This window comes from Nicotiana tomentosiformis, chromosome 12 (genome assembly GCF_000390325.3).
Source record: "Nicotiana tomentosiformis chromosome 12, ASM39032v3, whole genome shotgun sequence".
NCBI classification, from domain to species: Eukaryota; Viridiplantae; Streptophyta; class Magnoliopsida; order Solanales; family Solanaceae; genus Nicotiana; species Nicotiana tomentosiformis.
In genome coordinates, this window is record NC_090823.1 from 84,447,169 (window position 1) to 84,472,100 (window position 24,932).

Here is a 24,932-nt window from a genome sequence, read left to right on the forward strand (position 1 = left end):
GTGGAAGAAACTGATTTAGAGGGCACTTTATTCAATATGTAGGCTGCAGTCACAAACACATCTCCCTAAAAGGAGATAGGTAAATTTGTATGTGCCACCATGGACCTTGTCATGTCCAATAGTGTTATATTCCTCCTTTTTCCTATAGCATTTTGTTGAGGTGTCTAAGGAATAGTTACTTGTCTAGTGGTGCCTTTTTCATTACACAATTCTTCAATTGTTTTTGATAGATATTCACACCCACTATCAGTTCTTCAGGTCTTAATCATTTTGTCTAATTGATCAACTTCATTCAAATACCTCTTAAAGCATTTAAGTGCTTTAGATTTATGAGAAATCAAATAGACATAACCAAAAGTGTGTGAAATCATCAGTAAACGTAACAAAATATAATGTACCCGACCTAGCCCTCACGTTCATTGGACCACAAATATCATAATGGATTAATTGCAATGGAAAATCAGTTCTCTTAGCCTTTCCAAGTGGTTTACATGTAATCTTTTTGGCAAGACAATTTTCACACGTTGGCACTTCAATTTTAGAAAAAGAACCTAAACGTCCTTCCTTAGCCAATCTATTCATTCGATCTGGCCCTATATGACCTAATCTTCCATGCCATGTAATAACATCAATATCATTGTTACTAGAATAACATGCCATAACAAAATGGTCAATATCATAGTTATATGTAGAAGGATTACAATACAACACAATAAAACCATCATAACGATGCCCAAAACCATAAAACACATTGTCTAGAGTAATTCTAACACCATTGCGGCTAAAGTTCAAATTAAAACCTAAATGCAGAGAAGATACATAGAGACTAAGTTTCGTCGAATCTATGGAACATTGTAAGGCCCCGTACAATTTTGCATAAAACCCCGAGTTTCGTGGTGCCGAAGACATTTATACGGTCCACCATGCGGCTGCTGAATCACTCTGCGGGTCGCTGAATGGCCGCAGAGTGAAGTAGAAAACTGCTCAAGTTTGGATAATATTGTACTGTCCACTATGCGATCGCAAAACCGTTTCGCGGGCCGCACATCGACCGCGGAACCAGCATGAAAATTTTTGGAGGGAAGTTCTGTGGTGCATTATGCGACCGCAGAATAGGTCTACGGACCGCATACTGGTTGCAAAGTGGGGCAGCCTGGCCCTGTTCCGGAGGGACAATTATACAGCCGATTTGCGGACCGCATATCTCAGATTGTGTTTCAGAGCTTCATTTTTTTGGTTTTGTAAACACAACCCATTCTTATAAAACAATGTTAAGGGTCATTTTAGAAGGTTCAAACTTATGTTTTAGAGAAAGAGGAAGGTGGTCTAGAGTGAGAAAAAGAGTTCCAAGTCATTTTTTCATCAATCTTTGTTCAAACCTTGAAGATTTTTCTAGGGTAACTCACAAGGTCTTCAACCAAAAAGTAAGATTCTACACCCTCACCTTTAATTTCGGAATTTAACTAAAAATGGGTAATTAGTAAAGCAATTCTTGGGTGTCGCGGTTGTTTATTTTACATGCATGTACCATTTGGGGTAATGAGGAGATTGTTGAGCCCTTTAGGGTGAACTTTGGGTAGTGGGATGAAAGAATCCACCATAGGAGGACCTTGAAACCTTAATACACACCTAGTGTTTGATAAAATGATGAAGTGAGCTGGAACTATGAAATCCTTCATAATTTATGTTCAATTTTGCTATATCTCTAAATAGATCGAAGTGGTTAGGATTTCCGGAATATTATAGTAAATTAAAAAGCTCGAGGCAAGGTATGTTGGCTAAACTCTTCTCTTAGAATTGAACCCCGCGATGTCCTTGTAAGTATCGTGATGCTCTTTATAAATTGAATATTTGTCGAATAAGCCTTGTGTCGAAATAATTATGCGTTCAATATGTATTCAAAAGATTCTTGTTATGTTGAGTTAATGTTTGAGAATGTGGTTTAAGTATGGGTTGTGTGTTAATATGTAATGATTTAAAAGAGTAAATTTTTATGAAAGTTATCATGTTAATTGTGTAAGATCTCATAGGTTCCTAAGACCCTAAAATTGCTCAAGTATGTGTGTAAAGTCTTAATTTGAAAGGCCTTGTTATTGATTATCAATGATAATGATTGAAAGTGAAATAGTGAGCATGAGTTATAAAATATGGCCAACGTGCCAAGAACGATACTGTGTTATGGGCAATGATGCCAATTAAATGAATGACATGTAAAAGAATACGAACTGAGTGGTAAGTAATTTTAATAATAAATGCCTTGGGAGTATCGTTTAGCCACCGAGGAAGGGTAGGTCGGAACAACCTAACCCCAAAACTACACGTGCCGGTGTAGGAGGGATTGTGGGGCAAATTCCTATGTTAATGTGATGAGACTGTTTCCCATTAGATGGGATGAGCTTATTGCTAGCGAGATGTGATGTGATTTTAACCTACACAACATTGTGGTGAGATGGCTTAGCCGATAGGGCTGAGATCGGATGCCATGACGTGTACATGGTGGTATTGTAAGTGTATGTCTCAAGGTGAGACGGCTTAGCCGGTATGGCTGAGATCGGACTTCATGCTAAGACACGGTGGTGTATCAGTGGTAAAGATCTCCCAACTAAATTACCGAATCCTGTTTGAAATTTACCTTTCCCTTGACTTGATACCTTAATATTGTTTGAGTCTCTTATTGATTTCATGTTTTATTCTCCGATTGTTGTTGCTCGTTCTATTGAGAGGGTGTTTAGTTTTACATACTAGTACTATTCCATATGTACTAACATCCCTTTTGCCGGGTTAATGGATGCAGGTGATTCCATAGCAGGTAGCATTGACCTGTCATAGCAGCATACCCTCTCCTCTACTAATTTGGTGAGCCCCACTTCATCTCGGGGTCCTATGTCTTTTTTATCCTTTGTACATAGAATTTTAAGGTATAGCCGGGGCCTTGTTGCTGGCACTGTCATAACATTCTTTTATTCCTGTTAGAGGCTCCGTAGACATAGTGTGGGTTGTGTCTATTTTTGGGAAGGTTAAACTAAATATTTTGTAATCGTATCACCTGTTCCACTTCAGCTATGATTGTACAATGTAATATTTTTAAGACTTGTTAATGACGTGACTAATGGAAAAAGGAGCGGTGTTGTTCACATGACTTCTTACTGACTTATTAATGAAATGTATTCTTTTCTTTATTCATGGGTGAGTTGGGTAGATGACACTGTGCAGGGTTTCTCGATCGGGGTAACCTTGTTGAGCACCTATCACGTTCCCCGAAGTAGTGGCGTGACAAACATACATGACTCATGCAATATCAAAGATCGTCCACCACTCATATCCATTCTTCAAGTGACTATCACTTTGACTTCAAGCTTTGCATTATTTCTCACATATACATGCCTTGATCTAGGTAAAACTCGACGAAACTTTATAAATTCTTCTCTATCATGGCTCACTTGGTCGGTGGCCCCTGAGTCTATAATCCACACAAGATAAGATTCAGTTAGTAAAACAATGCTAGAAACATATATAACACTTAGAGATGCATTTTGAAATGCTACCTTTTTTGGCTCAGTTCACTCACGAGCAAAATGCCCCGGAACATGGTAATTATAGCAAAGCATCTTGATCTTGTCTTTCTTCTCATTGAACCTTTTGCCTTTCTTGGAATATGACTTGCTTCTTTTCTTGGAGGATCCTTCTCCGATATCCTTACTCTTTTCATCATTTTTCCAGTTTCTCTTGGAAGCTTTATCTCTTTGTAGCACTTGATTCTACCACAAAGGCATTAGCTATAACTTTAGCAGCACAAAGCTGCTCGTCTTCAAGCTCTACATGACAGGAAACACCAACAAAAGTTTTTATGCTACCATTGTGGGTCAAGTTAACCTTAAAATATTCCAGTTATCATAAAAAACTGGAACACTGCTTGAACATGCTTCTCATCGGAGAGAACATGACCAACACCTTTGAGTTGAGCAATCATGTTTGACATCATCCTTAAGTGTTTCTTGACAGTGTGATCATGACGCTTCTTATATGTATCAAACTTGATTGTCAACTGTTTAAGGTGAGTAGCAGCTATACCGCCATATGCCTCTCTTAAATATGCCCAGATGACTTGTGCATTAGGATATTTCTCACATTCATGGATGAGATCATCAACAACTGAACTTACACTAATTCCATGCGCAGTAGAATCTTTCTTTTTTCAAATATTATAAGTTTGCAGATCCCTCCTTGGTTGGGCAGTATTACCCTCCTCTAGATGACTCATAACATGGTTAATGCTTTCAAGAGCATCTTGCTCTTCGAATACATACCATATATTACCACTCCAAATGTCGTAATTTTCACCATTATGTTTGTTACCCTTGTTCAAGGCAGCAATGATACTTTTCGATGCCATGTCTGTTATTAGAGACAATATTATAAGTTTAACTCATCAATATATAATTCAGTCAATTTATTTATGTGATTACACACTTAAGCAAATCGATTAAAATATTAATTTTACATTTAGCATAGAATCGAAAGGCTACTATATTTCCATCATTATATATAGCTGAATATTTAACCAATATTAAAATCATTTTTAGTGTGTTTATAATTATGTCAATGAATTTATTTCACAAATTCATTTATTTCTGAACACAAAATAATAGTGAAAACGACATGAAATCAAAGAGACAAATAACATGATTTAAGTTTTCATAAAAGGAAACATTTACAAAAACAAGTTACATATTTTCCGGGACACGTATATATTATTGGTGTACAAGTTCCTGCACATATACACTAAAAAGTGCACTAGACAAAATATTATGATAAATATCAGTTAAAACTTCATCCCAAGGCTCTCGAAGAGTGTTCGCTAAAATAGCTAAAACTTCCCAATCTAAAATCACAATATTATTAGATAATACATCTCGTATTTACCTTACAATTCTTAATATGATCAGGTAAGGAAACATTAGGAGGCATTTTGAATTCCTTGAAATTTTTAAACTTCTTTTCTATTTCCCTTTGCTCAGCCATTCGATGTGTCACGACCCAAAATCTCACATTGGGAGTCGTGATGGCACATAATCTTTAAGACTAGGTAAGCCTAATACATGAAGAGGATTAACAAAAATTAACTATGATGACACAAAAGGTCATCTTTAAATTTAATAATTATTTCTATATTCTGAGACCTTAAATAGCACTATTCATCATTCATCGATGTGCGTGCACAGTCCGTATAATTTTCCAGAAAGTTTTTATATGAAAAATTGATTAAAATGTGAAATAGAGCCTTAAAACTCAACTGAATTGACTTTGGTCAACATTTTGAGAAAACAGACCCGGATTAGTATTTTGACAATTCCGGTAGGTCCGTATCGTAATTTGGGAGTATGCCCAGAATTTGAATTGGAGGTCCCTAGCTCAAGTTATGGCCATTTAACAGAAACTAGGAATTTAAAGGCTAAAGATTTTGAAAGTTTGACCACGGATTTGACTTTTTGATATCGGGGTCGGAATCCAATTCTGAAAGTTGGATTAGCTCCGTTATAACATTTATGACTTGTGTGCCGAATTTGAAGTCATTCCGGATTTGTTTAATATGTTTTCGCACGAGTTTTGCAAATTGAAAAGTTTGAAACTCAAAATTCCGAATCGAGGTGTGAATTACAATTTCGATATTGTTTGACGTGATTTGAAACATTGAGTAAGTCCATATTATGTTATGGGACTTGTTGGTATATTCGGACGGGGTCCCGAGTACCCCGAGTGTGATTCGAATCGAACTCGGATAAAAAATTGGACTTAAGCAAAATCTGGAATTTTTGCAGCTTCTAGTGCCTATGCTTCTGCGAAGCCTAAGCCGTAGAAATGGCTCTGCAGAAGCATGAATTGCGTCACAGTAGCGGAAGTAAAGGAGTTGGGAGGGAAGCTGCAAAAGCGGAAAGATGGACGCTCCTACGAGTCCGCAGAAGCGGACATTTGTTCACAAAAGCGAGGAGCAGTGCAGAAGCGGAATTTTCAGTGGCAAAAACGACGCCGCAGATTCGGCAATGACATCGCGAAGCGACTGTTGACAGAGCCTTAAGGGGTCGAAAATGGCCATTTTTCTTCATTTCGTTTGGGTTTTAAAAACTCAATTTTTAGCGATTTGAAGGAGTTTTTCATGACATTGAATTGGGTAAGTATTTTATAACCAAAAGTGATTTTATTTTATAAATCCATGTCTATATTCATTCCTTATTTCGGATTTTGATGGAAGAAAATGGAATTTTTATAAAACTTTCCAACAATGAATATTTAAGATTTGAAGGTCCATTTGACATCGGAATTCGGTAATTTTTGTATGGTTGGACTCGTCTCGGAATGGGTATTCGGATTTCGTAAGTTTTTCCGAGATTCGAGACGTGGGCCCTACTGATAATTTTTAGATGAATTTTGGATTTTAATCCAGAAAATTAGTAAATTCATATGGAATTAATTACAACGGTTTGTATTGAGCATATTGAATTGTTTATGACTAGATTTGAGGTTTTCGGTCACGAATTCACGAGGCAAAGGCTTATTGGATTCTTGAATTTGGTTACAAAGCGAGGTAAGTGTCGTGGTTAAGAAACAACTTGAATATTATTCAGACTTTTATTTGTATTATTCTAGTAGCTCGTGCACTTGTGACACCAGATTCGGGGATATATTTTGATAATTCGATATTTATGGCCCTCCACACTTTATTTTAGTAATTGACTTCTATTTAATTAAAATTGCTTTAAAATAGTTAAGATTAATTTAAAAATGGCTTGCCTAGCAAGTGAAATGTTAGGCGCCATCACGATCCTGAAGGTGGGAATTTCGGGTCGTGGCATTAACTAACTAAACTGCAACACAATGATTAACTAAAATAACATAGTTGAACCAACATCAGTTATATAATCCCAAAATCGGTAGTACAATTCATAAGGTCTCTTAAGAGTAACTAGGAATACCAAGTACATCACTGTTCCGAAATAATAGTAAACAGTGGAAATAAAAGACAACATACAGTAACTCCGGGGTCTGTGAACGTCAAGCAGGTATACCTTGAATTCTCTAGTTGCGCAGACATAAATCTTAAAACCAACTCGATCAAAAGTACCTGGATCTGAATAAAAATGTGCAAGAAGCGTAGCATGAGTACACCACAATGGTACCCAATAAGTATCAAGCCAAACCTCGGTAGAATAGTGACGAGGATAAGTCAAGACACCTACCAGACATAGAACCTGTATAAGACATAGCATGAAACTAACAATGGAAAGAACATAAATGTAGGACTAACAATGGAACGATTATAATTTACAACCAATAGTGAAAATAATAGAAGCACCAAAGGGAAACAAGAAATAAACAGGTGATAAAGCAACAACATAGTTAGAATACAAGTTAAATATGAATGAACACAATTAAGGAAAATCGATGACAATTCAATTAATCATATAGTTCCTAATGCACAAATTACAACAAGAATTATCCGAGGTACCACTCCTCGTAATCACAAATCAAGAGTCACAACTTTCAAATCTTACATGTATGGCACCTCATGCCCATAATAGCAATCACCTTCCCACGGCAAAGTCCTTGTGCTACCATGTACATCGCATTCATATCAATATCAAATAAGATGATCGAGGAATAAATTTAGACAAAATTTCAAACTTGAATAAAGTAAAGCGTCAAATAAGATATTAAGTTTATTTTTAGGATTCAAATAAAGTAACATAAATGAGATGTGGTGCAAATAGAGTATCAGATGAGCTTAGTTTAGAAATTAACGAGATGAAGAAAAAATATTGTATTTAAACGAAGTAAAACATCAGTTAAATTTAACGAGTTAAATATATAATTTGTTAAAATAAAACATGATAACAATTTTTTTAGGTAAAGTACACAACAGTAAGGTGATGAGTAAAATTTGAGAATCCAATTAAAGTAAGGTGATGAGTAAATTAGTAAAGCACCGAGCGAGATACAAGAATTCTTTCATTTAAAACCGCTAAGTTGCCAAAAACGCAATCGGAAATGATATAATGACCCCATGCACATAAATTCACCTCGACAATCAATTTATCAAGAAATAACGGAGGCACGATGTAACAACCCGATCGGTCATTTTGTGTAATTACGCCCCATTACCCCTTTTTATTCTTCACACATGTGTGCTTATGGTTTTATGACTTGCAGGGTTGGTTAGTTTCGTTCCGAAAAGCTTTCAGGTAAATTTGGACCATTGATTCTTAACTTAGAAGTTTAAATTAGAAAGTGTTGACCAAACTTTGACTTTTGTGAAAAAGACCTAGAACTGTGTGTTTTATCGCTTCGATAGCTTCACAATGTAATTTCGGACTTGGGCATATGCCCGGATTTAATTTAAAGTTGAAATATTTGACCTTAGGTTGACTTTTAGCTACCGAGCTCAGAATTTGATTTTAAGATTGGAATAGGTCCTTTATGGTATTTAGAACTTGTCCGCAAAATTTAGTGCCGTTTGGAGTTGATTTGATAAGATTCGGAAGTTTAGTTGTAACTTTAGAAATTCTTGAACTTTACTTTGAAATTCATGCGTTTTAATATTCAATTCATAGATTCAGATGTTATTTTTGTGTTTTGATCGCGAGAGAGTTCGTATGATATTTTTAGTCTTGTGTGGATGGTTGATTTGGAGCCCCGAGGGCTCAGATGAATATTAGACATGATTCAGAGTCTTTTGGAATGAAATTGCATAATCTGTTGTGCTGATATTTCAGGTGTCGCATTTGTGAACGCCAAGTTTGCAATTGCGAGCTTAGCAGGGGGCCTCAGGTGTCATAATTACGATGTCAGGCTCACAATTGCTAAGGGGTCTGGGATTTTAGGTAGTTCGCATATGCGACAAATATGTCGCTTTTGTGAGGGCAACATAGTTCGCAATAGTGAACCCATCTTCGCATTTGCGAATAGCTTCCAAGGTCTGTCAGTGCTGCAATTTCGAGGGTTCGCAATTGGGAAGCCATATCGAAATTGCGATAACTGTAGCTGAACGTAAGGGCTGAAAGTCGGGATTTCATCTTTCATTCTCACATTGTTTAACCATATACTCGGTAGGAGGCCATTTGGAGAGGAGATTTTAACCTCCAAATTTTAGGTAAATGATTTTAATCTATTTCTAATCATATTCCATCAACATATCTTAGATTGTAACATCAAAATCATGTGAATCAAAGTGAAAATTTATGAAACTTTGTCAAGTTTTTGAAAAATAAAAAATTGAAATTTGAGAATCGATTTTGGCTCGGATAGGACTCGGATATTGAAACTAATCACATATATTAACTCATGGGGTCATGAATAGACGAAATCTACCATTGGACCCGAGTTTCGACCGGGCGAACTCCGGTTTGACTTTTGTTGACGTTTTGGGAAAAGTGTAATGATCTTAGTTTTATCTATTACAATTGATTTCCCTAGCATTATTTGATGATATAAAGTCGATTTTGGTTAGATTTGAGCCTTGTGGATGCGAATTTTAAGGGAAAAGTTATTTCTGAGTGTTGAGTTGGCCTAGTTGAGGTAAGTGCCTTGCCTAACTTTGTGTGATGGTTCAACCCCTTAGGATTATTATTGATTGATTCATTTGTGCTATGTGAAAGCCGTGTACGTATGCAAGGTGACCAATAGGTACACGAGTTGTATTTGGTAATTGACCGATTTAGGCTACTTAGACTCTTTCCATGCTTTAATTGAATTGTAGTATCATGTTCAAAATTCTCATAATTAATCTATTCTTACTTGTGTTAGTCTATCCATACATGCCTTAAATGATTTCATTAACACTTGTTCCAAATTCGGATTGATATATTGTTCTCATGCTTTGTTGAACTTGTTGCCTCTATTAATGTTACATATTATCTCTCTCATTGTTGATTATCATTATTTGAAGTTGTTATTAGTGTTATTTCTCTCATTGTTGATTATCATTATTTGGAGTTATTGTTCATGTTATCCCTTCCCTTGTTGATTTCCATTACTTGAAGTCATTTTACACGTCATCACTTTTATTGTGTGTTATTTTTATTTAATAACGTGGTTGTACATTATCTCTCATTGTTGAGTTATTAGTGTTGAATCTATGAAAGTCGTTATCACGTTGAGGCGAAATTATTATTGTTGAAACATCTTCCCTGTTGAGCATTTATATTCATTGTTGCTGTTGATATTCTTGTACACATTTTAGTGGAGCCGTGGGCTATTGTTGTGGGAACATTGATATTGTTGATTGTTAGCAAGTTGTGATATATGGGCACTTGTGGTGCGAGATGTTATTGTGATGTGATATTATCGCGCTTGCGGTGGTATAAGGCTTGGGGTTAATGTGCATGTGGCGGTGTAAGGTGGGACTTATGTGCGTGTTTCTTTTAGGGGAATTACGTGAAGCCACGCAGTATCATAAGGTGGGCTAAAGTGCGTGTAGCTATTTCGGGAAAACTATTTTCGAAACTTATTCCAAATGTAAGGCTAACATGGCGGTATAGAAAGAATGTGATTCAGATTATGAATTGTGAATACGAGGCGATACCTCAGTTGTGATTCTTGAAATATATACACGAGGCGGTACCTCGGTGGTGGTTCTTATTGTACATGAGGCGGTAACTCATTGTGATTCTTGTTGTTTATCTCATGTTGCAAAGAGTTTTGGTGGGAACATTTCCTGTTGTTTTGTTCTCCCTTGTCCTATAAGTTGTTGTACGTATATGATTATTTTGGTTCTTTTTAGTTTGTTCTTTATGTTATTTCCATGTTTGATTCCGGTATTAGTTTATGCTGTTAACTATTTCGTATCAGTTATTTCTCCGCTTTCCATTATTTATCCTTATTATGTTTTCATTCTGTTTATTATATCCTAGTAGGTGTCTTGACCTGGCCTCGTCACTACTCTACCAAAGTTAGGTTTGATACTAACTAGGTAGTATTGTGGTATACGCATACTACGCTTCTGCACAATATTTTGCAGATCCAACTATGTTTGCCCGTGTCGGACGCTAGAGTTGAATTGAGTTGCTGCTTTGGAGACTTAAAGGTATGCATTCTCCTCTTCCGCAGGCCTGAGAGTCATCTTCCCTTATTCTTATTTATTGTTGTATTTTCTTTCGGACATTGATATACTAGACAATTTAGCTTACTCTGTAGAGCTTAGGACTCTGTTCCGCCGTTCTTGGGAAGTGTATGGTTGAGATTCTATTTTTCGGAAGTTTATATGAGTTTATCAGGCTGGTTTTTAGTATTTTGTTCATTACATTTGTTCAACTGTTATCAAATATTAGTCTTACATAATCGTAGAGACTAGGTGCCATCACGACATCCTATGGAGGAAAATTGAGACTGTGACAAGTTGGTATCAGAGCTCTACGTTCATAGGAGTTACGAGTCATAAGCAGGTTTAGTGGAGTATTGCGGATCAACAAAGAGACGTTTGTACTTATCTTCGAGAGGCTACAAAACTGTTAGGAAAACTTCACTACTTTGATTCCTTATCATGCGAATTGGTTGTCTTCAAAAACTAAAGCTTTGACTTTATATTCTATCATAGATGATGAGGACACGTACTGTTAGATCTGATGATCAGACACCCGCGCCCCCTGCTAGAACTGCGTGAGATCTGGGCTGGGGCAGAGGCCGAGGAGGGGCACGTGGTACTGTCAGATCACCTGCCCGAGCTACAACGGAGGAGCCACCAGTAGCTCCAGTTAGGGGACAGGCACCTGAGGCACTTGTTGCCATCCCAGCACTTCAGGAGACCCTCGTACAATTCTTGAGCATGTTTAGTACTCTAGCTCAGGCAGGGTTGATTCCACTTGCACCAGCCAAATCTCAGGCTGGTGGAGGAACTCAGAATCCCGCTGCCCATACCTTAGAGTAGCAGGTCCAGGTTGATCAGGTCCCACAGGTTATACCAATACTGCATGTTTCTCCGGTTCAACCCGTGGTTAGGGCAGCAGCATCTGAGGAGGAGCAGCTTATACTTGAGAGGTTCAAGAAGTATCACCCTCCTACTTTCAGTTGTTTGGCTTTAAAGGATGGAGATGGTTTTCTTGAGGATTGCCACTGTATTCTCTGCACCATGGGTATTGTGGAGACGAGTGGGGTGACTTTTACTACGTTCCAGCTATTAGGAGCAGCGTATCAGCAGTGGAGAGTGTACGAGGAGGGTTGCCCAGCCAATGCAGCTTCACTTACATGGACTTAGGTTTTTAGAGTTTTTATTGAGAGGGTTTATTCCTCAGACCATTCTAGATGCATGACACACAGACTTTGAGCAGCTGCGCCAGGGTACTATGACAGTGTCAGAGTATGCTGTCCAATTCAATGATTTGTTCAGATATACACCTGCCTTGGTTTCTACAATCAAATAGCGAGTACGTTGATTTATCAAAGGTCTCAACTATGCTATTAGGTTCAGCATGTCTTGAGAGTTGGAGACAGATACCCCATATAAGTAGGTAGTAGAGATTGCACAGAGGTTGGAGGGTATGCGGGGCCGTGAGAGGGAGGATAGGTAGGCCAAGAGGCCTTGAGGTACTGGAGGATTTAGTGATGGCTACGATACATCTATAGCCCGTCATGGTAAGGGCTATGTGAGTCATCCAGTTCACTTAACACTTCCAGCTTCTAGTGGTGCTCCGGTTATTCTGAGGTCTCAGGTTGCACGCTTTGCTCAACCACTTTCTAGTGTACCTCATGTGCGGAGTGCATTCATCGATCAGTCCAATAGAACAGTCTCGAGCCAGTCCCAGTAGCCAAGCCCACCTAGAGCTTGCTTTGAGTGTGGTGATACCCGCCACATGGTTAGAGACTGCCCTAGACTCAGGAGAGGTGCACCTCTATAGACTACTCAGGCTCCACGGATTCAGTCAGGTCCGCAGACTTCTTAGGCCATGATTACTGCCCAGTTGCCGCTTCACCCGCACAACTAGCTAGGGGTGGGGGACTGGAGGGTAGAGGTCACCCTAGAGAGGGAGACCAGGTCAGATTCTATGCTTTTCTGGGTAGGACATAGGCGGTTGCTTCAGACTGATTCATATGTGGCATCTTACATTTCCCCGTATTTGGATATATCTCGTGATTTTTTAAGTTCTCTTGTTGATGTGTCCACTCCTGTGGTAGATTCTATTATTATGGACCATGTGTATCGGTTATGTTTAGTTGTTGTTGGTGGTTTTGAGACCGGAGTTGATCTATTGTTACTTAGTATGGTACACTTTAATGTTATCTTGGGCATGGATTGGTTGTCTCCCTATCATGATATTCTGGATTGTCACGCCTAGAGTGTGACGCTGGCTATGGCAGGTTTACCACAATTAGAGTGGAGGGGTGAATTAGATTATGTTCCTAGTAGGGTTGTATGATTTCTAAAGGCTCGACGGATGGTTGAAAAAGGGTGTGATGCTTATCTAGCCTTTGTGAGAGATGTCAATGCTGATACTCCTACCATTGAGTCAGTTCTGGCAGTGAAAGACTTTCCAGATGTATATCCAGTAGATCTTCTGGGCATGCTACACGATAGGGATATCTATTTTGGTATTGACTTGTTGCCAGGAACTTAACCCATTTTTGTTTTACTATATTGTATGGCCCCAGCGGAGCTGAAGGAGTTAACGGAGTATTTGCAAGAGTTGCTCGATAAGGGTTTCATTCGTCCTAGTGTGTCGCCTTGGGGTGCTCCGGTCTTGTTTGTGAAGAAAAGGGATGGTTTTATACGTATGTGTATTGATTATTGACAGTTGAACAAGCTTACAGTGAATAACAAGTATCCATTACAACACATTGATGACTTATTTAATCAGCTACAGGTTGCCAGAGTGTTCTCAAAGATTGATTCGCTGTCAGGTTATCATCAGCTGAAGATTCAGGATCCAGACATTTCGAAGACTGCCTTCAGGACTCGGTATGGTCACTACGAGTTCCTTGTGATGTCATTTGGTCTAACCAATGCCCCAACAACATTTATACACCTGATGAACAATGTATTCCAGCCCAATCTTCATTCATTCGTCATTGTATTTATTGACGACATTTTGATGTACTCCCACAGTTGGGAAGATCATGAGCAGCACTTGAGGAACGTGCTCCGGAACTTGAGAGAGAAGAAGTTGTATGCAAAATTATAAAAGTGTGAATTTTGGCTTGATTCGGTGCCGTTTTTGGGGACACGTGGTGTCATACCCCGGGCCTGGGGGCGAGACCGGCACCCGATGCCTCATCTATCCTTGCGTACCAACTTGTGACTAAGGAATTATGGACATATAATATCATACTTTGGCCAGGGGCCACATTGTCAATATAATTAAGATGTGATCTTTACACGTTAGCAAGTGAGTGCTTACAAATTCCTACAAAATAACACTACAATTAGAAGTGGGGAACGTTGGCCATTACTGATAAGTTTCCAACTTTTTTCATTTTCAAAATCTTACATTAAGCAACGTGATTCCTACAAGCTTCAACAATTCCAGCGAGAATTATTTAAATATTAGCAACATAAGATTTTGTGATTCTAAGGGAGTACAGTGCTAACTTTTCCAAGAATATCATACGGAATTTTTTCCTACTCTAGGTATGTTAAGGCTAAGCTCTTCCTTTATTTTGCATGATCTTGTAATTATACAAATTTGATAACGAAGTATAAAGAAAATAATTCATGTCCCGGAATTTACGTATATTTTTCTAGTCTTGTAAGTTACAATATTCTCCTTATCGGGATTTCATATTCAATTGAGTATTTCCTTTTTCCAGTCAAGAGAGAATAAAGTCTATATATACAGTATTACAGTATTTTCATTACCATCAAGTTATAATCGATGGGCAGGCCCCTATTGGGCAACTTCTGATCAGATGGTAAGTTATATACCGACCCTATTGTGGCCGAGCGCCTATGAGCGAGCCCACTTGGCTGAGAAACATAGCCTAGTATGGCTGAGCGCCTATGAGCGAGCCTAGTTGGCCGAGATACAGAGCCTAGTGTGGCCGAGCACCTATGAGAGAGCCTACTATAGCAGAGCACTTTTATTTATTTATATATATATATATATATATATATATATATATATACCGAGCCTTATAAGGTCGGGCAACTATTTTACTTACTGTAATAGAGTCAGTATCAACAGGTGAGCATATCTTCAGATTATCTTTGACCCCCAGTTGCTTTCAGTTATTATATTATCAGTTCAGTTTTAGCTTTCGGTATATTGCCTTACATATTGGGTACACTATTTCGTACTGACGTCCCTTCCTAGGGGCGCTGCATTTCATGCGTGCAGGTTCAGACAGACAGACGGGTAGACCTCCTCAGTAGGTGTTGCCCGAGTTCAGCTTTATCGGTAATCTCCCCGTCCTTTGGAGTTGCCGGGTCTAGAAGTTTTGTGTACATCTCGTGTACGCATGTAGATAGGTTATGGGTAGGTAGGGGCCTTGTTCCGATCACAGTACATCCATCAGTAGAGGCTTGTAGACATATCGTGTCAGTTAGTGCAGTATGTTGGGCTTGTAGGCCCTGTACGTATATTTTGTTGGCTTGTTAGTTATAGTAGTTATGACGGCCTTGCCGGCCCAGCTTTATGTTGACATTTAGTCAGCGTGAATCTCTATTCAGTTTTATATTTTTCTTCGCAAATTGTCTTGCAATGTGGCCCCTGGCCAAAGTATGACATTATATGTCCAAAATTTCTGAGTCGCAAGTTGGTACGCAAGGATTGATGAGGCACCGGGTGCCGATCTCGCCCCCAGGCTCGGGGCATGACACGTGGTGTCGAGTGAGGGGATCAAGGTAGATTCGAAGAAGATTGAGGCAGTGCAGAGTTGGCCCAGACCATCTATAGCCACTGAGATTCGAAGTTTCCTTGGTTTGGGTATTATCGTCATTTCGTAGAGGTTTTCTCATCTATTTCTGCACCTATGAACAGATTGACCCAAAAGGGCTCTCCTTTGATATGGTCTGAGGAGTGTAAGGTGAGCTTTAAAAATCTCAAGATTGCTTTGACTACAGCCCCAATGTTGGTGTTGCCTATGGGCTCGGGGTCCTATACTATGTATTGTGATGCAAGACGATATGGTGATTGCCTACGCGCCTCGACATCTGAAGACCCATGAGAAGAATTATCCGTTCCACGACTTGGAGTTAGCATCCATTGTTAATGCATTGATGATTTGGAGGCATTATTTGTACGGTGTCCCTTGTGAGATGTTTACTGACCATCGGAGTTTACAACATCTGTTCAAATAGAAATATCTTAACGTGCGACAACAGAGGAGATTAGAGTTGCTTAAGGACTATGATATCACCATTCTATATCATCTAGGTAAGGCCAATGTGCTGGCCGATGCATTGAGTCGAAAGGCGGAGAGTTTGTGTAGTTTAGCATAACTACCGGCAATGGAGAGGCCATTAGCAGTAGATGTTCAAGCCATAGCCATCTAGTTTGTTAGATCGGATGTTTCGGAGCCCAATCGAGTTCTTGATTGCATGGTTTATCGGTCTTCTCTATATGATCATTTCAGAGAGCATCAATATGACAACCCCCGTTTGCTTATCCTCAAAGACACGGTTCAGCATGGCAATACTAAGGAGGATACTAATGGAGACGACAGTGTGTTACGGATGCAGGGCCAATTATATGTGCCCAATGTGGATGGATTACGTGAGTTGATTCTTCAGGAGGCCCACAGTTCGCGGTACTCCATTCATCCGGGTTCCGCTAAGATGTACTAGAATTTGAGGTAGCACTATTGGTGAAGGAGGATGATGAAATACATAGTGGAGTATGTATTTCAGTGCCTAAATTATCAGCAGGTAAAGTATGAACATCAGCGGCTGTGTCATTTGCTTCAGCGACATGAGATTACCAAGTGGAAATGGGAGTGTGTTACCATGGACAGACAGTCCGATCGCACTATTCAGATATTGGCGGATATACTTCGTGCATGCGTTATGGATTTCGAGGGTTCTTGGGATTGTTTTTTCCAATTGCGGAGTTTTCCTAGAACAACAACAACTACCAATCGATATTCAGATGGTTCCTTATGATGCCCTATATGGGAGACAGTGTCATTCTCCAGTTGGGTGGTTTGAGCCGGGAGAGGCTAAGTTATTAGGCACATATTTGGTTCAAGATACTTTGGAGAAGGTCAAGATGATCCAAGATCGGCTTAGTACAACCCAATCTAGATAGAAACGTTATAAATTTCCAAATTTCCTCTTTGATTGTAATAAATTTGATGTTAAATCTAATATATAATCATGAAATATAGTTGAAAATCTATTAGAATCAGTTACCAATAATTTGGTATGAAAATCTCTACACAAAATCGTCTCCTACCGAGTCTATGGTTCAAAATATGTTAAAGTGAAGCTAAGTCCTTAAGTGCTCAGTTATAAACTAGTTGTAGATGTCGTATTTGCGACATGGCATTTGCAAATGCGGACAAGGAATCACAAAAACGACCCCTGGCAGACCATATGAAGATCGCATTTGCGATAAAAATCTTCGCAAAAGCGAAGCAACAGCAATCACGAAAGAGAACACTATCATCGCAAAAGCGGACAGCTAGAGTCGCAAATGCGACTCTAACATCGCATTTGGGATAAATGCCCAATCCTCCCCTGGTTCGAGAAATCAAAAAAGTAGTCACAAATGCGATGATGGTTGCATTTGCGACCTGCTCATCGCAATTGCGATGACACCAATACCAGCATACAAAATTCTTAACAAAACATACTGAAACTAATTCGAACCCACCCGAGCCCTTAGGGCTCTACACCAAACATCCACAAAACTCTAAAAATATCATATGAACTTGCTCGCGGGATTAAAACTTCTAAATAACATCTAAAACCATGAATCAAATGTCGAAACGCATGAAAATCACAATGAACTTTAAAACCTGCTAGAATTGCAACCAAGCGTCCCAACCACCTCAAACCAACTCCAAATGACACCAAATTTTGCAGACAAATTCTAAATGAGAAAACGAACATATTCGAAGATACAAAATAAAAATCCGAACCCGATAGCCATAAAGTCATACCATATTCAAACATAGAAAAATTCTAAAACTTTAAATTGCCAACTTCCGCCAAATGGTGTCGAAACCTTTTAGAAACATCCAAATTCAAATTCGTGCATACGCCCAAGTCCAAACTCACCATCTGTACCTATTGGGACCATCAAAATCCCGATCTGAGGCCAAATATACCAAAATTAAACTTGGTCAACTCTTTTAACTTCAAGCTTCTCAAGTGAGAGTCATCGCTCAAAATCAATTCCGAACCACTTGAAGACCAAAACCGTCGATGCATACAAGTCATAATACATTATGTGAAGCTAATCATGACCTCAAACTGCCGAACCGGATGCAATTGGTCAAAATATTTTGCATCGGCCTTGGGATTTTTCTGATGACTTCTGGATCCAAGTCTGAATTGTTACATAAATAATTCCTGCAACGATGCTTCCTTCTTTGTTGTCTCCTTGCTCAACTTCGAGAACTCCCACATGCAGTAATTCGAGCTTGTCCCTGTTTAGACATGTTTGAAATAGGACCAAGGAATCAATAAAAGGGCTACAGCCCTTCAATGTGATAACATATATAACATTACCCATCGAAGAATAGGGAATGGGGCTAAACTAATTTTCTATACTAAGAAGGCAGTGCAGTTATTAAGATCTTTGCTTTAAATAAATATAATTTTCCAAATGCATTACTGGATCCTTTTAATAATAATATTTTTACATGGTACCGAAAGGAATACTATTTCGTAAGATCAAATAAGTGAATAAATAATTCACATCTTAGATTTAATCCAAGCATACATGCAAATGTAATGCATTACCTTGCCTTACATAGACCAAATTCGCAGCTTCAAACTTTTACATCAAACATAACAAACAAAAAATCACTTAATGATGCAGCACCATGGTTATTCATGTAGGGAAAATAGTATATAGAATCAATCAAAAATAAAATTTGTACACTTCACCAATAACTGCAGCAAGGTGATGCCAGATTATATAGTCACATAGATAGAATATTGAGAAATGATGTATGTATGATGAACTATGGCCACCTAGTCACAGAGTATGGAGAGCCTTACATACCATATCATAATGTTATGACAGTTGCAATTAGGAATCCTGTGACTCAGATCAAGTCTCCCTTCAGGTTCTTTAATGTTTGGGAAAGTCAGACAACATTTCAATTATTAGTAACTACAGGGTGGAGGATGTATAAAATATATGACAAAATGAAGAACATCTGGTTCAAGCTCAAAGATCTTAAAACTCAATTCAAACACTTAAATGCAACAGAGTGCAAAGGAGTAACATAAAGGATTGAGCAAGCTAGGATAACACTCAATCAAATCCAAATCCAAATGCAAACTCACTATTCTTATGCACTACCAGACCAGGAAAAGGAATGACTACACAAATTGGAGACATGGTCACTTGTGGAAGAAAGTATCCTCCAACAGAAGGCTCGAGAAAATTGGATAAAGTTGGGAGATTCAAACAATAAGTTCTTCTCAACAGTGATTAAAAAGAGGAAGCAAAGAAAGCAGATCACTAAGCTATAAGCTCTAACAGGCTTTACACTTACTGAACTAGCAACCATTAAGGAAAAAATAGTGCAATTCTATAAAAGCTTGATGCGGTCTAGAGAAAACAATCTACCTACTATCAGTATACTGGTTATGAAGAATGGACCAACTCTTACTTATCAGCAACAAGTAGACTTGTGTGCAGAAGTGACTAAACAGGAGATATATGAAGGTGTGAAAGATATAGGAAGTGACAAAGCTCCAGGAATAGATGGTTACATTGAAGAGTTTTTCAAGAAAGCATGGCATTTTATCAAAGAAGAAGTTTGTGGAGCAGTCAAAGACTTCTTTCATACAGGTATTATGTACCCAGCCATTAACTGCACCGCTATCACCTTGTTTTCTAAGATCCCTAATCCAGTTACGGTCAAGGATTTTAGACCCATTGCTTGTTGCACTATATCGTACAAGTTGATTTAAAAGGTTATGACAAGTAGATTATAAAAGATAATGCCATACATCATTTCTGAAGCTCAAGCAGGATTCATTCATGAGAGAAAAATTGCAGATAACATCATATTAGCTCATGAGCTTGTCAAAGCCTATAATAGAAAGCATATATCTCCCAAATGCATGCTAAAGGTTGACATGATGAAAGTATATGACTCAGTGAAATGGGTGTATTTTGAGCAGGTTATGGAATATTTGGGCTTCCCTGCAAAATTCCTCGAATTGGTGAAGACATGTTATCAACAGTGAGTTATTCTATAATGATTAATGGTGTATTGATAAAGCCATTTAATGCAGCAAAAAGGGCTTCGACAAGGAGATCCCATATTACCATTTTTATTTTCCATTGACATGGAATACTTGAGCAGACAACTTAATGGAGTGAAGAAGATAAAGAAGTATAAATATCATCCAAGACGTGGCAAGCTAAACATCACACATCTCAGTTTTGCTGATAATTTATTCCTGTTTGCCAGGGGTGACAATGGTTATGTACAAGTACTTAATGTTTCAAACAATTTTCCTCTACTTCAGGCTTACAAGCAAATCTAACAAAAAGTGCTATCTATTTTGGAGGTGTGTTGAATTCAAAACAAATGAGAATATTGTAAAGTACATGCTATTCATAAGGTGAGCTACCTTTCAAATATTTGGGGGTACCCTTAGCCACAAAGAAGTTAACTATACTCCAGTGGCAACTACTGATTGAGAAAATTGTAGCAAGAATATCATCATGGACTGCTAGAAAACTATCTTATACTGGTCGAGTGCACCTGGTGCGCACTGTGCTATTTGGCATTCAATCATATTGGGCTATGATGTTTATCATACCAGCTAAAGTTATGAAGTTGATTGAGGCATATTGTAGGAGTTATATTTGGTCTGGTACCAACACAATCACAAGAAAGGCACTGATAGCTTGGGATATGCTATGACTTCCTAAATCTGTCGGGGGTTATAATCTAAATAATCTTTAAGTGTGGAATATTGCAGCAATTACCAAAATATTTTGGTACCTGGCTCATAAGAAGGATAAAGTATGGATAAGGTGGATCCATGCATACTACATTAAAAGACAAAGTCTAGTTGATATGGATATTCCACAGCAAGCAAGTTGGATGGTGAGGAAGATCATGGCTGCTAGGGATAAAGCGCAACATATACCTGTTCTAAACTAGAAGAAGAGCCTCATTAAATAGATTTATCTATGTCTACTGGGGTTCATAATCGAGTAGAGTGGAGGGGCATGTTATTTGACAATGAGGCAAGGCCCAAAGATGTGTTTACAATGTGGCTCCAATGTCATGGAAGATTGTTAAAAGTGGATTTATTAGCTCAGTGGGGAATCCAAGTGAACTCAAGCAGTGCTTTATGTATGACAGAAGATGAAACTCACCACCATCTGTTTGGTGAATATAGGTTCTTAATAGCTGTATGGATTAGATTATTGAGATGGCTCTAGTTACCAACTACTCAAACTAATTCATGGCAACAATTATTTACCCGGTTGATCCCACACACTAAAGGAAAGTTGACGAAGGCAAGAATTCTTAAAATGACATATGCTGAATACAATTATGTGATATGGAAAGAGAGGAATAGTAGAATCTTTGAACGCCAAACAAGGACTATTGAGCAATTTGTTAGAGAAGTTGCATGAACATGCAACATCAGAGTTCGCCGGGGCGGGGGAGTTGAGGAAAAAGATGTTGCAACTTCTTTTTTGACACATACCAATCATATATAGACCAGCTGGCTAGATATTAGTTTGTTGATTTATGTGCTGCGTATAGTATAGTTATAGAGATAGAAATGTATAAGGGATGACTTAGCTGGCTTTGTAATTACTGTTCTTGGTGATTAATGAAATATTCTAATTACCAAAAATAAAAAGTAACAAAATTTTAAACAACCTTTACATGATGTAATTCTTAAAGGTAGAGTAGTAAATTAAGTAATTAATTATTTTCTCAATGTATTTCCTGAGAACCATCAATTCTCATAGCAAACAATGACAAACAATACTTGCTTTTTGACTCATGTGTGAAGAAAATATTTTAAAAAAATCAAGGCATCACGTGATTCATCATACACAAATCACAATTGTACCAAACCCATTTTAACTAGTCAATACAACATATGTTATTCTTATTTATATATATATATATATATATATATATATATATATATATATATATATATATATATATATATCCTTTATAAAGTAAGCCATTTGACACATGTATAGGATAAATAGAAGCCAGAACTTTGATGGTGATTGTAGTGCTATTCATAGATATTATTACTTTTGGCTTTAACACTCTGTACCGATTTCTTCTCTGGTTGGACAAAAGAATTTAACAAAAATTTACAATGGCAGTGAACTTCAAGAGAATTAGTGGTAGACTTGGAAGCAGATAAAATATGTTCTACTGCCATTAATGGGATTATTTCAAAATTAATACAAGATTTATATACATGTTAATGCAGTGGAATAGAAATTACAACCCAGAAAATTGCTCCAAAGTCAACTTTGAATCTCTTGGAAACAAAGCAAAATAGCCACAAACTAAATGTCTTCTTACGTGTTAATTTGGAAGAAGAGAAGAGAACTTATTTCTCTATTTTCTCTTTTGCGTCTCTCACTTATTTTTCCAAAGATAAAGACCGCTATTTTTAAGAGCATACAAATAACAGTTATCAACAATAACTGCCCCAACTACACTTACGTGTAGTAATTTCTTTTGAGAAGTTATTTCATCTGGTCTGTAACGATCCATTCGGTTGTTTTGTGTATTATAGTCTTGTTCTCCTATTTATTATCTCTTATATGTTCATTTATGGTTATGTGACTTTCCAGGGTGGTTGGATTGGGTTCGAGAATATTTCGGAGTGAATTGGGACACTTAGTCCCAAGGTTGGAAGCTTAAGTTGAAAGAGTTGACCAAAGTTAGACTTTTATGTAAACGACTCCAGAATAGAGTTTTGATGGTTCCAATAGCTTCGTATGGTGATTTTGGACTTAGTCATATGTCCGGATATTGATTAGGAGGTCCGTAGGTCGTTTTGGCTTGAATTGCCGAAAGTTGAAAAGTTGAAGGTTTGGAAGATTGAGAGGTTTGACTGAGAGTTTCCTTTTTTATACTGGGGTTCATGTTTTGGTTCTGAGAGTTGGAATAGTTTCATTGTATCATTTGGGACTTGCCTACAAAATTTGAGGTCATTCAGAGTTGATTTGATATGCTTCAGCATTAGTTTTAGAAGTTGAAAGTTTATTAAGCTTGAATTGGGACGCGATTCGTTGTTTTGATATTATTTTTTGTGATTTGAGGCTTCTAGTAAGTTTTTATTATGATTTAGGACTGGTTGGTACGTTTCTTTGAGGTCCATGGGCCTCGGGTATATTTCGGCTGAGTTTTGGACCATTTCTCCAAGTTTTGTGTTGTTGATATCTAGTGTCTGGTTTTCTTCTTCACGATCGCGAGGAAAGGTTCACGATTACATAGAGTGTTCTGGGTGGTAGGTGAAATATGCTTCACGTTAGCAAAGATTTGGAGGTTGTGTTCTTCGCGTATTTGCTGTCGCGTTCGCGCAGTAAAGTGAGTTCAACTGAAGTGTCATGTGTAAGCCTATGCGATCGCGATGTTGTTTCTGTGTTCCCGTTGTTCTGGAGCATGTGTTCTTCGCGTTCGAGGCTCTGAGCTCGCGTTCGCGTATGGCATTTTGGTGGATCTAGAAGTTTCTCTTCGTCATCGCGAGAGTGTGTCCACGATCGCGAAAGGCAAATGACTGGGCAAACTGTTCAAAATGCATTTCGAGTGTTAGAGTTATTATATCATATTTTGAATTGTAGAGCTCGATTTTTGGCAATTTTGGAGGGAATTTTTATTATTTGGATTGGAGTAAGTGTTTTGACTTGGATTTGTTCATTATTCATGATTCCATCTTAGTTTTTATCATTTCATTGATGAATTAAAGTGAAGAAATGGGAGATTTTAGTAAAAACTTACTAAAGTGAAAATGGGAGATTTGATGAAATTAATATGGTTGAACTCGTAATCGAGTGTGTATTCGTAATTTGTGAGTTTGACCGGGTTTCGGGGTGCAAGCCCGGGGTTGACTTTTTTATTTTGAAAAAATATCGAAACTTTAGTGTTTGAAATTGTTTCCTACGGCATTATTTGATGTTATTAAGTTGTTTGTGACTATATTTGAATCGTTCGTAGGCTGATACGTGTGGGAAGGGCTTATGGAGTATTGCTTTGTGTATTTTGAGGAATATAACATCTCTATACTGTGAGTTAAGGGTATTTATCCCTAGGAAAACATGTTATTTGTGATGTGTTGGGGTGACGCATATGCTAGCTCACGGGCGTGGGACGTGCACCGGTGTAATAATTTTCTTAGTTGACTATTGGACTGTGTTGCTATCATGTCTTGTATTATTCGTTCCTTTCCTACTTGTTAGATTAATTGAGCCATGAGTTATGTTAGAAATCATATTTAGGTTATTTGGTTATTTGATTTAGACCTGATGAGGCTATTTCTGTTATTTTGGGTTATCTAATTTCTATTATTTTGGGTTATCTAATTTAACAATACTTTTACACTCAGTCATGATTCTTCATTGGCATGCTATATCTCAGTCTCTGTTCATCATTTACTGTTACATCGCATGTTATCATTGTTGTTCCATATGTTGAATTCTTGGGCTGAGTGAAATGAGATTGTAAGCCCTTGAGACTTGAGAGATTGATGACTGAGGTGGGGTGTCAGAGCCGTGTTGAGAGTGTTATTGTGGATCGGGCTGTACGCCGCATCATGTCATAAT

General features: G+C 38.0%; 1 protein-coding gene across 1 annotated transcript; it reads left to right on the forward strand.

Annotated features, from left to right (window-relative positions):
* Nucleotides 1-19,744: 19,744 nt before the first annotated feature.
* Nucleotides 19,745-20,653, forward strand: LOC138902962 (uncharacterized). Its single transcript, XM_070190867.1, has 3 exons — nt 19,745-19,949; nt 20,285-20,346; nt 20,399-20,653. The coding sequence occupies exons 1-3, from the start codon at nt 19,745-19,747 to the stop codon at nt 20,651-20,653; spliced, it is 522 nt and encodes a 173-aa protein (XP_070046968.1).
* Nucleotides 20,654-24,932: the final 4,279 nt, after the last annotated feature.

Coding starts and splice junctions, on each gene's coding strand:
- LOC138902962 (XM_070190867.1), top strand. CDS start 19,745: ATGAAGAATGGACCAACTCTTACTTATCAGCAACAAGTAGACTTGTGT. Junction 19,950..20,284: donor CAAAGACTTCTTTCATACAG/GTATTATGTACC, acceptor TATTTTGAGCAG/GTTATGGAATATTTGGGCTT. Junction 20,347..20,398: donor GTGAAGACATGTTATCAACA/GTGAGTTATTCT, acceptor CATTTAATGCAG/CAAAAAGGGCTTCGACAAGG.